The 12,624-nt window shown below is 45.0% G+C and overlaps 1 protein-coding gene across 1 annotated transcript in view; it reads left to right on the top strand.

The window, feature by feature from the left end:
* The window catches only part of MTHFD2 (methylenetetrahydrofolate dehydrogenase (NADP+ dependent) 2, methenyltetrahydrofolate cyclohydrolase), a 20,531-nt gene extending 10,528 nt beyond the window's left edge, over nt 1-10,003 (top strand). The window contains exons 3-8 of the mRNA XM_018564838.1: nt 2,256-2,378; nt 3,938-4,090; nt 4,302-4,409; nt 6,317-6,409; nt 7,340-7,465; nt 9,448-10,003. Coding sequence (XP_018420340.1) covers nt 2,256-2,378; nt 3,938-4,090; nt 4,302-4,409; nt 6,317-6,409; nt 7,340-7,465; nt 9,448-9,605 — 761 coding nt within the window. The 3' untranslated portion in view covers nt 9,606-10,003. The remainder of the gene's footprint in view (nt 1-2,255; nt 2,379-3,937; nt 4,091-4,301; nt 4,410-6,316; nt 6,410-7,339; nt 7,466-9,447) is intronic.
* The last annotated feature ends 2,621 nt before the right edge of the window (nt 10,004-12,624 follow it).

Consider the following 12,624-nt stretch of genomic DNA (forward strand, 5'->3'; position numbering starts at 1 on the left):
TCACGGCAGAGAGCCGTGACAGGATCGAGAGGTGAGCGAACCCGGTATGTGTTCGCTCACCTCCCGATCTACTGAGCCGACCTGTCAGTCTCATTGTCACAGGTCGTCTAGAACTATGAGGTGAGTGAAAAGCACTCACCTCATAGTTCTCCTTTAAGTGGCAGGAGGCATGCAGGAAAGGTTTATTAACAGTAGCATGGGAATGCAATGGAAACACTAACAGCAGAGGTTAGACTGTCCGAATGTTTTGCTCATCTGACTACCTTCTGATAGTTATATGCGGTTATTTTGGGGTAATTGAACATAAATGTAAGGTTATTGTTTTTTTTTTAATCAGTGACAGTTGCAGTAAAGGTATAGACATGAAAGGTATTGGCAGCTTACCTGTCCACTGTAGTAGGTCACGCCTCTTTCTCCTGGTTCTGGACTATGTAGTCTGAAGCAACCGTAGGAGTGTGTTGGGTTGGCTAATCCTTCAATCAAAATTGACAGATATTGGTTCGCATTTTGCACAGCAGATCGCGTTCACCTGTCATGCTGGTTTCTGGTCAACTTGATCTGTGCGCCGCAATACTGTTGCTGCCTTTCACACACCTACCCTCCCTAATGTCAGCTTGTTTTATTAAATCAGATCTGCCTTTTTTATGCCGAGCTTTACATACTACACACTCATATCAGTCCCTGTACTCAAGCAGCTTACAATATAAGGTCCCTTTCTCATACATGTAGTAGGGCCAATTTACACAGGAGCCTATTAACCTTCCAGCATGTCTGGAGTGTGGGAGAAAACAGGAGTACTCAAATGAAACCTACGCATGGAACATGCAAACTCCATGCAGATCGTGTCCTTTAGTACCCTAAAGACATATGCATTTTTCATGATTATGTATTGTGATGTGAAATTGTTTAGGGTTAAAACATATACAGTATAGAATAGTGTTTCACATCTCTATAGAAGAGGCACTTCCTGTATCTCTGAAAAGGAAAGACAAAACTATTCCTGTGTTTTTACACGTTTTAAGGTCATTTAATGTTTGTTAGCCTGATCATTAAAGGAGAACTATGAGGTGAGTGCTTTTCACTCACCTCATAGTTCTAGCCGACCTGTGACAATGAGACTGTCACAGGTAGGCTCAGTGGATCGGGAGGTGAGCGAACACATACAGGAACACATACCGGGTTTCGCTCACCTCTCGATCCTGTCACGGCTCTCTGCCATGACAGAGGATGGCTGGATTCCCCTCTCCCCGCTCCGATCCTCTAGCGCTGACTGGCGGAACGGACGGGGGAGGGGGCGGGTACAGCTGGCTCTGCCTCTAGATAAGCAGAGCCAGCTGTCACTCACGCAGCTGGGCGGATCCCGGCACAATTGTCGGGATCAGCTTCAGCTGCGGCGTCTCAGTATACCGCGAGCTGTAGCTCACGGTATACTGAGCCTAGGGTGACGGGAGGACGCTAGTTTGTGTCCTCCCGTTACCCTAAGGAGAACTATGGGGAAAAGCCTTAACCCCATAGTTCTCCTTTAACACTTCCTGTAGGTATTAGCATTGTAATAGAAATTTAAAGTCATACTCAATATTTTAAAATCTGCAGCAACCATAAAGTACCTGGTGATCCTGCTTTCGGGCCCTGTCGCACCATATCCAGTGCGGTCTGCTGCATTTAGAGTCCGGAACGTGCTGGATTGCACATATCAAGCTGGGTCGTGGAACTCCAGGAATGATTTTATGGAAACGTGTCGGTATCCATATCTGATATATATCAGGCTGATGGGGAGGCTGAAAATCACTGTAGTGGTCCGTGCTACATGCAGGGATGGCTGTGATCTGCTGGGTGTGTTGTAGCACGAAGGTTCCCCTCTGTTCACTGAGCACTAGCTGGCCACCTCTGCCATTCAGAGAACGACTTCTATTTGTTCAAATAATACAAGGCGTTCTCTGATTGGACAAGGTAGATAAGATATCAACCGCTCCTCCCCTCCTCCACTTCCAAGTCTTTTGTAATAGCACCAAAAGTATTAGAATGTGCTACAACACGCTAGCATGGTTCCGTATTTACATTTTCTACTTTTAAAATGATGCACTTAGCATTAAACTGCGTTGTTTTGAAAAACACGTGTGATCTGCAGGCAAATGAAGCTTTCCCTAATATATTTCCACCACTTTATCCAACCACTGCCTATATAAACGCATGTGACTATTATGAAGCGGGGTCTTTGCAATTATACTCATGGCTGCAATATTCTGTGTCCTCAGGTATCAGCAGTGAAACCATTCTGAAACCTTCATCCATCTCCGAGGAAGAGCTTTTGGATCTGATCGGCAAGCTTAACGATGACAACAAAGTGGATGGTCTGCTAGTGCAGCTCCCTCTCCCAGGTGTGTTTATTTAAAGCATCCCATGCTTGTACTCTCGGCCACCATTTAAGTGTTAATGGTTATTGAGGGGTTTTGGATTCTTATCGAGACCATGTCATGGCTTGTATAGAGCTGTAATTATGATGTTCATGGGCTTACTCCATATAAGGTTTGCCATCACTAAATTAGTTTTACGTATACAGTTGGCTGTAACACACTTGGATGGGTTCTGGTTTTATAAACTGGCCAATCCGCAGCTGCATAAAAACTGCATATTCAGTTATTGTTCCAGAGCCAATTGTGCATCTAATGTTCTTTTAATACAAAATGAGTGACTTATTCCGTAATATAAGGCAATGAGACGTGTGCTAAATTCTGCAACCAACCAAAAGTCATTGCTCAATAGACTGGCTACACACACAAAAATTTTACAGCACACATTTACTTAGTTCAGATAAACACTAATGTTTAGTCAGGTGAAGGATTATTTGCTAGGAGACAATTAAGCCACATCATTTACCGACACTATTGCAGGTCTGTATCCTCCCTACTGTTGTAAATTACAATCTTATGCAATATATGTACATTGCTGGACTGAGTCACAAAAGAAAGAGAGGAAGTGGGGCTTTTTCGGTACCAAGTGACAAAAAACAAAATTACCACATGATAAAACAAGAGTACTTTATTATACAAAGTTTAAAAACATAGTTGATATGTGCACATTACAAAACAGAAAAAGAAAAACCAGAATGATCTCCAAATAACCATTCCAGAGTTACAGTATAATGTGAGGCTAGATGGCCATGTCAAATTAATAAAGACATTATAATAAAATAATTAGTATAACATGCTCTCGTATACTGCAAAGGGTTAATAAACACAAGCGCCAGCACCAGTATCTGTGTAGATAATGTACTGCACTCTCGAGGCAGCTCCCGCTGGTTTAGGGCAACCACAAAACTGGAATAAAAAACAAAGAGCGCCTCCATCGCGTAAAACTGTTTTAATTTAACACTATAAAAGTTAAAATCGTACTCGCAAACAGATGGTGATATGCAAGCATATAATGGGAATCAGCAAACGAATATTGAGATTGTGTGTGTCCGACTCAGCCGAGTTCACTTTCCCAAGTAATTTGTGAAAATGGAATTACCTGCCCAAATGCAGCCCCCTTTCCCCCTCCTTGCTGTAAATTTTGGCAAACGGTACTTCACCTCCGCCGCTACGTGTGCACTAGCTGTACCTCATACTGTTCTCTTGCCCCCACCCCACCCCCAGGGCAGCCCTGGATGCACCCATAACGGTGGAGGGGAAGGACTGTTCCGCCGAAAGGCAAGTATATGGGGGGGGGGGTTGAGCAGGGAATTCCAGTTTCCCAAATTGGGAAAGTGAACTTACCCTTTAATCCTAACAGATGAATGGCAGTTTATAATAAATCAGGAGCAGTATTAGCATTCAGGGAAGAGTGTTGCTCTCTGTACTTAAACTAGATGTACTTATTAATTTGATTCTGTTTTGGGGTGGCTGGGCTTGCTTTGCTTGGTATGTTTTAACCAAAGTTGTTTGCTCAATCTTGATAGAGCACATCGATGAACGAGTAGTTTGCAATGCGGTGACCCCTGACAAAGATGTGGATGGATTTCATGTGGTCAATGTTGGACGGATGTGTTTAGACCAGTATTCCATGTTACCTGCCACGCCCTGGGGGGTCTGGGAGATCATCAAGAGAACAGGTAAGGATCTCATAATGACTCTTTGAAACCTAAACCCATAGAAGTTGTATCTCGGGTACATTAGGTTCAGTCTGCACGTCTTAGACACCTCACTGTTATTTACAGCCTCAACTCATAACACACATCTGCCTGTACATGTAGGTCTAGCAAAGCTTTTGAACGTTATGGATTGCCTGATGTCTAAACATGTTCCTCCTCTTCCCACTTACAGGTATTCCCACCCTTGGTAAAAATGTAGTGGTAGCTGGAAGATCCAAAAATGTGGGGATGCCAATTGCAATGCTGCTTCACACTGATGGCAGACATGAACGTCCAGGAGGTAAGCATTAATCGCATTTGATTTGCTATTATATAGGTTGTGGTAAAGCAGTATTTCATACTGCTAGTGGAATGCATTCAAAGTACAGCTGGTGCACTGCATTGGGCATTAAAGACCAAACTGGGCAATGTGTACAGGGGTGAACCATTCTCCACAATTGCTGCTAGTGTCTGTCACTGTGGAAAAGTATGGATTAAATTTTGGAACAGACGTGTACTGGTGCACAGGATTTGGGTACAGGTTCCTTTGGAGGGCAGCATGACGGCCATCTGCCTGAATACATGATAGGGCATATATACTGCTTTACCGAGGAACCAGGAGAAAAGTACAGCTATCACATAAGTGGGTGGCACTTGGCTCTGTTCTACGGGTGCCTGTAGCATCCAGTTGATGGCTAATGCATGAGATGTTTCTGAGATTATTCAGAATTTGACCTGCACTTTCTAAACTGCATTTGACATGCTTTCAGCAGGTTTTGCATTTCAGTAGACTTGTAAGCGAATGCGAAACCCATCTGACATGCACAGAAGTCCATAAACAAAAGCATGTCAACCTAAGCCCTAAGGTTTCTTTCACACGTCTGTTGAGAATTAAATGAAAGAGTATTGCTGGTTATGCCTATAGTGGGAAGGCATTTTCAAGACATTAGGGGGGCGTCAGACCCTTGCAAAATACCTTGCAAGTAGGGGAGTGTTAAATGGTGAAATGATGTAGCAATGGGAAGTGACCAGCAGTGGCCACACTTGAAAAAACAAAATAGGAGTCGCAGTAGCTGGACAGACTTGGGTCAGACAATTCTGGGTATTGCGCAACTGCTTGAACTAGCTTTGCAACATTTATTTCAGACATGACTGGTTCTGGCTGGCACTGCTTTGGGTGACACTGATACTACAGGGCGGCATAGGTCAGACTGTCACAGGTTGCAAGTACCTAACTAGAAGCTGGTTCCTTGCTGGAAAAACACTGGCTGTGTGCAGACAGGAAGTGGCATCTGCACCTGCTCTGTTCACTCACTCTATGCAGAACCTCCTATGCCCCTCCTAAAACACCTGTGCAACGCTTCTTAAATGCCCTAAAAATGCTATAGGAGCACCGACCTGGGATTTGAGGGGTGTTTCAATATACTTCAATGGAGGCATTTTTCCAGCGGCAGTGCCTCCAGAACGTCACATGCACTCTATTTTTTTGACACAGCAACCATGTGTGAACAGCACTGTGCGGTTGCTATTGTTTTATCCCACATGGGTGTTAAAAGGCGGCAGAGAGGCTTTAAATACGCTTCTCTAATGCCTGGTTTTAACATGCGTGTGAAAGAGGCCTAAGTCTTACATTGGGGTATGATGATGAAAGCTTAAAGGAGAACTATGGGATTTATGCTTTTCCCCATAGTTCTCCTTAGGGTAACAGGAGGACACAAACTAGCGTCCTCCCGTCACCCTACGCTCAGTATACCGCGATCAACAGCTTGCGGTATACTGAGACGCCACAGTATACCGCAAGCTATTGCTCGCGGTATACTGAGACGCCGCAGCTGAAGCGGATCTGACAATTGTCTGTATACCCCCAGCTGCGTGAGTGACAGCTGGCTCTGCCTATCTAGAGGCAGAGCCAGCTGTACCCGCCCCGTCTGATCCGCCAGTCAGCGCTAGAGGATCGGAGTGGGGAAGGGGGAATCCAGTCCCTCCCCTGTCACGGCAGAAAGCTGTGCAGGATCGAGAGGTGAGCGAACGCCGGTATGTGTTCGCTCACCTCCTAATCTACTGAGCCGACCTGTCAGTCTCATTGTCACAGGTCGGCTAGAACTATGAGGTGAGTGAAAAGCACTCGCCTCATAGTTCTCCTTTTAATGCTGCATTACCGTTAAGAACTTAGCACTTTAGACTAATTTACTGTATTATGTTTTTCAGGTGATGCTACAGTTACAATCTCCCATAGATACACACCTAAGGAACAGCTGAAGATGCACACAAAACTTGCTGACATTGTTGTGGCAGCTGCAGGTATGTTCTAAATTCATTATGAATACCAAAGCTAAGCTGAAATGATCAGATATCGAATTGCCAGCTGTAGCGGATCCCGACAATTGTGCCGGGATCCGCCCAGCTGCGAGACTGACGGCTGGCTCTGCCTATCTAGATGCAGAGCCAGCTGTCCCCGCCCCGTCCGTTCCGCCAGTCAGCGCTGGCGGATGGAGCGGGGAGGGGGGGAATCCAGCCCCTCCCCTGTCATGGCAGAGAGCCGTGACAGGATCGAGAGGTGAGCGAACGCCGGTATGTGTTCGCTCACTTCCCGATCTACTGAGCCGACCTGTGACAGTCTCATTGTCACAGGTCGGCTAGAACTATGAGGTGAGTGAAAAGCACTCACCTCATAGTTCTCCTTTAAAGTGCTTGTTTTTGTCTAGGGAAGAGAATGGGTTATACTTGCCCAATCCATGGAGCTGGCTGGCTGTCGCAAGGCTTCCTCCAACCTTGTTTCCCGTGCTGCAAGGATGGAATGTCCCTTGGCGTCCTTGCATCCTATGCACTATGTATAAAATGTGGTGGTTTCCAGGACCCTGGACTACTGCTGCAGAGGGGACTAGAGTGCCAAGGGACTTGTCTATAAGCCAGATGGCTCTGAGGGTCAGGCGAGTATAACTTTATTGTTCTCCCTAGACAAAAACAAGCACTTAATTCTTGCAGTAGCCCCACAGCAACGGTTCATTTTCCCCAGAGTTCTGCTTTTAAAGATTGTATTTTATATATAGAATTGTGAATTCTCCCTCTAGTGATGATCTGTATGACAGACTGTGCTCCGCATCCCTGATAAAAGCCTGCTGAAAAAGAAATCCTCGTTGAACTCATTCTTAGATGTGGCCAGTGATAGACTTGCATGGTGGGTGGAACAGTAAACTGCACTCAATCACTTTTTCTTGTTTCCACACACAGGAATTCCCAACCTCATCACTGCTGACATGATCAAAGAAGGTGCTGCTGTCATTGATGTCGGAATTAACCGTGTTCATGATCCAATCACTGGCAAGGCCAAACTTGTGGGGGATGTGGACTTTGAAGGTTAGTGACTTTCACCGTTGAAGCTGAACTTAAAATCATCTAAATATATTCCGCAAGAACCACAAAGGTTATAAATCTGCTTTGTATGCATCAAATGCCTTTGCAAAACCCAATTATTACCTTGTAAAAGTAGCAGTGATGACATTTTGCTGCACAAAGCCTGTGCAGAGCAGTGCAAAGTACCCAGCAGGTCCACCCACTAGTGGAAGAGGGCAGAGACAAGACCAGTCACCCCTCAAGAATAGAGCAGCAGGGGCTGGTCTTTATTATCAGACGCTCCTGGACAGAGAAAGTTTCAGGCCAATTTACTGCACAGATCTGGAAGAAATGACAAAGGTTACCAAGATTTATCTAATCCAGACCAGGGGTGCCCACAATTCCTCCAATGGAATAGGGCACCTCCTGCAACAAAACACAGGGTAGGTGTGATTGCGACGAACGCACTGTACTATTTTAAATGGGCCCTTAGTTAGACCTAGCACTATTATCAGAGGAGTCAAACTATGGGACTATTACCTGTAATGGTAGAATAAAACCTAACAGGTCTAATCTCAGTCTGTAAGTGGGGGCACACTCCTGTTAGGTGGGGGCACACTCCTGTTAGGTGGGGGCACACTCCTTTTAGGTGGGGGCACGGTCCTGTTAGGTGGGGGCACGGTCCTGTTAGGTGGGGGCACGGTCCTGTTAGGTGGGGGCACGGTCCTGTTAGGTGGGTAGAGATCACACCTGCTGCAGTACACATTGCCCCCTCCCTCTGATAAAGACCACCACTCACCCTGCCCAGGCCTGTGTAGGATTTGTGTCCCCCAAGGGATCGGCTCTGATTCCCCCAGAGTAGCTGCATGCTGAGCCACGGCTTCAAGTGTTAGCGGCTGTGCCAGGACACAGCGCCACCTGCTGGCCAATACAGCAAACTGCACCCGGCTACCAGCAGCTGAGCTCCCAGATAAACTGAGCAGCTAATTCCAACTTGCGATGGCGATCGACTGGTAGATTGCGATCGACCTTTGGGGCACTGACCTGTGCTCCGTTATTTGCCGGCCTTCAAGGCCAATACATCTACTGCCAGCCATAGCCCAGTGCAGGTAGGCGATTGGGCTGTGTCTGGACCCCACAGTTCTCTTCGGTCCTCGGTTGCTAGATCTGCTGGCATCCACCGGGTGGTTCTAGCAACCAGTGATGTCAGGGGTCATCCTCCTCTATAGACACACCTACCTGGAAGGTGCATTGTGCTGTACTGTGCGTTAATTGCACACTACTGTGCAATTCTGCATAGGTGTGAACGGGTACTCCCCCCACAACAGTCCCAGTTTCTTATGTGGCCCCTTGAGGAAATGAATTGCTCACGCCTGCCTTTGTGGGAAGTCAAATTGCTGAATGCATGTATCCTCATTCTGTGCTCTCCACTTGACATCCATGATTCTTTAGGCATGCTGGCTTTGGCTTTAGTTTTATAGTTAGCAGGAGCTTTGGCCCCCTTCCCTTCTCCAGAGGGTATAATGTCTTGCTGTTTATATACCTTGGTCATTTTTCCATTAAGAGCTGCCACCTACATTGGAAATCAAGGTTTTAAACTATTTGCCATAATGATTGTTGTCACCGTTTAATACTATCCTAATCTACTGCGACAATGGAGAGGATCAAGTTGCCATTGGGAAGCCTAGTTCAGACACTAAGAATATCTGAAAACTGAGCCAGAAAAAAATAGGGTACTTACCCACAGAGGCCAGTTAAGGTTTCCTCTTGTGTTCTGTCTGGTTGCAGTGTTCAACAGCTGCACATTTTACAGACTAGCCCTAAGGGATTTGGCTGCCAGGGACGCAGGGTTTATTTTCCCAAGTCACTCCCTAGAATGAATTTTTAAACCAAGGGAAGAAAGAAAAAATGTGCATTAAAATATTCAGAGAAACCTATAAATGGAATAGTCTGATCTTTCTGAGAAGTCGAATGGTGGGAAACATGGATTTCTGTTTTTGTTCCAGGAGTAAGAAAGAAGGCGAGCTACATTACACCAGTCCCTGGAGGAGTTGGTCCCATGACAGTTGCAATGCTGATGAAGAACACGATTATTGCTGCAAAGAAACTGCTGAAACCCCAAGAACATCAAGTCCTACAGAATCTACAGGCAGTCTCCATCTAATGCCACCTCTGTCAATGAACTCTCTACATTCCAAGCCCGCTCCCGTGAACAGGCCGACATTAAAATGCAATATTTGTATTTATTTTAGTGAAGCCGTAGGCTTCTCAGAGGGAGTTATTTATTCAGAGCAAACCTATTGCTCCTTCCATGCAGACCGGGGGGAGAAGCGGCTGCTGTGGTCCCAAATTCTTTGCATGAAATGCAGACCTTTTACATGTGCTGTTACAAGTGGCTGTTACTAGTTACTGTTACAGATGCATGCTAATACCAAAGGTAATATTACTCTGTTTTTGCATCCAGGATGTTAAAATGCAGGGATCGATTGTAGCCAGTGCTGGCAGCATATTGCTATATGTAGCCCACCACTGACCAGACTTGCTGTGGTTACAGTGGTCCATCAAGGACTTCTGCGATAGTGGTGCTTGCAAGTGATTGGACTTTTTTTTTTTTTTAATATATAAGAATTCATCTGTTACGACACCTCTATAGATTTAACTGCTTGCCTCAAAATGTAATCAGCCATTTTGGCCCTTTCATTGAACGAATGAGTAGTTGACTGTCTTGGTATCCATCGCCAAAATGGGGGGAATCAGATTTTTCAGTGCTTGAGATTAGCAAAGTTTTTAGTTTTGTTTTTTTAATTTATATTTTGTTTGCCCAGAGCATTTCAAAATGGGTTGAACAGCTTGCAGTCTAACATGCACTCTTGTTGCTAGCCGTTCTACTTGCTGGCACAGAAACATAATCCTTTTTTCCATTATGGATATAGATCAACAGGCTTCCCAGGGGGTTGATCAGTGATCTCAAGGGGAAATCTTTTGCCCCCTTCCCCTACGTGAAGAGGGCCTATGCTTATAAGAACTGCAAGTTGCCATTCCAGAATTTGTATGCATAAGCTGTTGGCAAATTTTTAATTTCGGGGAACTGTTGAAATGAAGTTCAGGTTTCAGGGAACCCCTGCAAATTATTTTTCTACGGCTTAAGAGACCTATGGGGGTAACCTTTTTTTTTTTTATCACATAGTTCTCTCTAGGGTCACGGAGGACATATTCTAACATCCTCCCGTGACCCAAAGCTCAGTATATAGAGGGGTATTGCTCGCTATATACTGAGAGCGCCGCAGCTGGGGCAGATCTCGACAATACTGTCGAGATCCACCCAGCTGGCTGATTGACAGCGGGCTCTGCTTATCTCAAGGTAGAGCTAGCTGTGCCCGTCCCCTCCCATCCGTTCCTCCAGTCAGCGCTGGAGGAGGGGAAGGGGGAATCCCTGTGGGAAGCGGTGACTTGACAGTCACCACTCTGCAGAGAGATGATCAGGAAGTCAGCGAGTGACAGTATGTGTTCGCTCACTTTCCGATCAATAGAGCCTATGTGTGACAGTTTCAATGTCACACGTCGGCTGTAACTGAGGATGAATGTAAATCACTCCTCATAGTTCTCCTTTATTGCTTTGCTGCCACGTGTACAGCTTTCACTAAGCTCTCCTCGCACTGTGACTGCTACTGGTCACTGTTTACAATCGGGAGCTGGTAGGACAGGCTTCAGATCATGTGACAAATGACAGCCAATCAGTGATCACATGATCAGGAGCCCACTCACAGCTCCAGGTGTAAAGGAACCCCTTAAATGGCCAATGGGAGCTGGCAGTAAGGGGTTAAGGTGGAATGTCAACACTACACTTACATGACATGAATTACATGACATGCACCCTAAATCAGATGTTCACAATATTTGTGAGGGTTTTGAATGTTACATGGGTGGCGCACTTTGCTCATCTCTGGCACTTTAATTGGATTTCTAAGACAGTAGACCTCACCAGCGGAGCTGGCATATGCAGAGTTGGAATGTAAGTGGCGTCCTGATTAACCACAGATGAATATCCAGCTACTCCCAATCACATATGTGGGCTGTAGGGTTTATTTTAAAAACTCATCCGCCCATACATATTTTTACAGGTTTTTATGATTTGTGTGTTATTGAATGGACAATGCTGAGCCAAATCAGCAGCTCATCCAGCAATGCCTTGGATTCGGATTGGGAATTTGATACGGATCTGTAGAATTTGTAATTTGTGATGCATAAGATGTGCCTGCTCTTAATATGAACTGCAGTATGTCATTGAGATGTAGGTGCCGCTGTGACATGAATTAAAATTCTTAATTCCCATTCCCTGACTTGTTTTATGACTCTATCATGACCTATTTTGCTTAATTGTTGCTGTGTGTTGAAGGGGTCCATTTATAGCATTTTGCATTTTACTCTTGTTCTCTGAAGAGAATAGAGGCAAGAACACGTTTTCTTAGTATGCTTTCTTTTCAGGTTGAATGTAATTGCTGCATTCTGGCCCTTAGATGGAGCGGGGGAGCATAGGAATGAAGTATTTATTACCTTTGCCCATCAGCTCCATCTAGTGGCAATAAATGCCGTATTATATTACATTAGACCTGAAAACTAAATGGTGTGTGCGTGTATACTGTATATGTGTATAATCTCTCTCACACAGGAATTTATCAATTTGGTCACCTCCTTTTAAACTACTTTGGCACTTCATAAGTAGTCATTCTGACAGCAGTATGCAGAGAAGGTTTGTCCTTTCATACCTTTCTTTATTTGTGTACCAGGGCAGCCAGGTAACTACCATTCTCATGATGAGGTCTGCAAAAGCAGCTTGCATATTTTACCCAGCACTGGATTGCTTAAGCAAATTACATATTCGTATAACTCACTCTAGTAGGGGTGAAGGTAGCACTAAGCCTATTAGGGCTCTGCTTCTTACAGGAGAGAACATACGGTAGGTGTTTCTAATATGTCTATAGTCTGGGTAAGGCAGCATTGCTTTAATGCATTTTAGTCTCCATGGAGGTCAAGGACCCACCTGTGCAGTGAAGCTTGGGTTTGAATCATACAATTTTGATAGTAACAACCATTCATATAAATGTATTTAATTGGCAGGTAAGCCTGGACACATTTTCACTTTACGATTTCCAGGCCTGTGACATTCAGGTATTTAAAACAAC

This window comes from Nanorana parkeri, unplaced genomic scaffold (assembly GCF_000935625.1).
Source record: "Nanorana parkeri isolate BGI_ZX_2015 unplaced genomic scaffold, ASM93562v1 scaffold786, whole genome shotgun sequence".
Lineage (NCBI taxonomy): Eukaryota > Metazoa > Chordata > Amphibia > Anura > Dicroglossidae > Nanorana > Nanorana parkeri.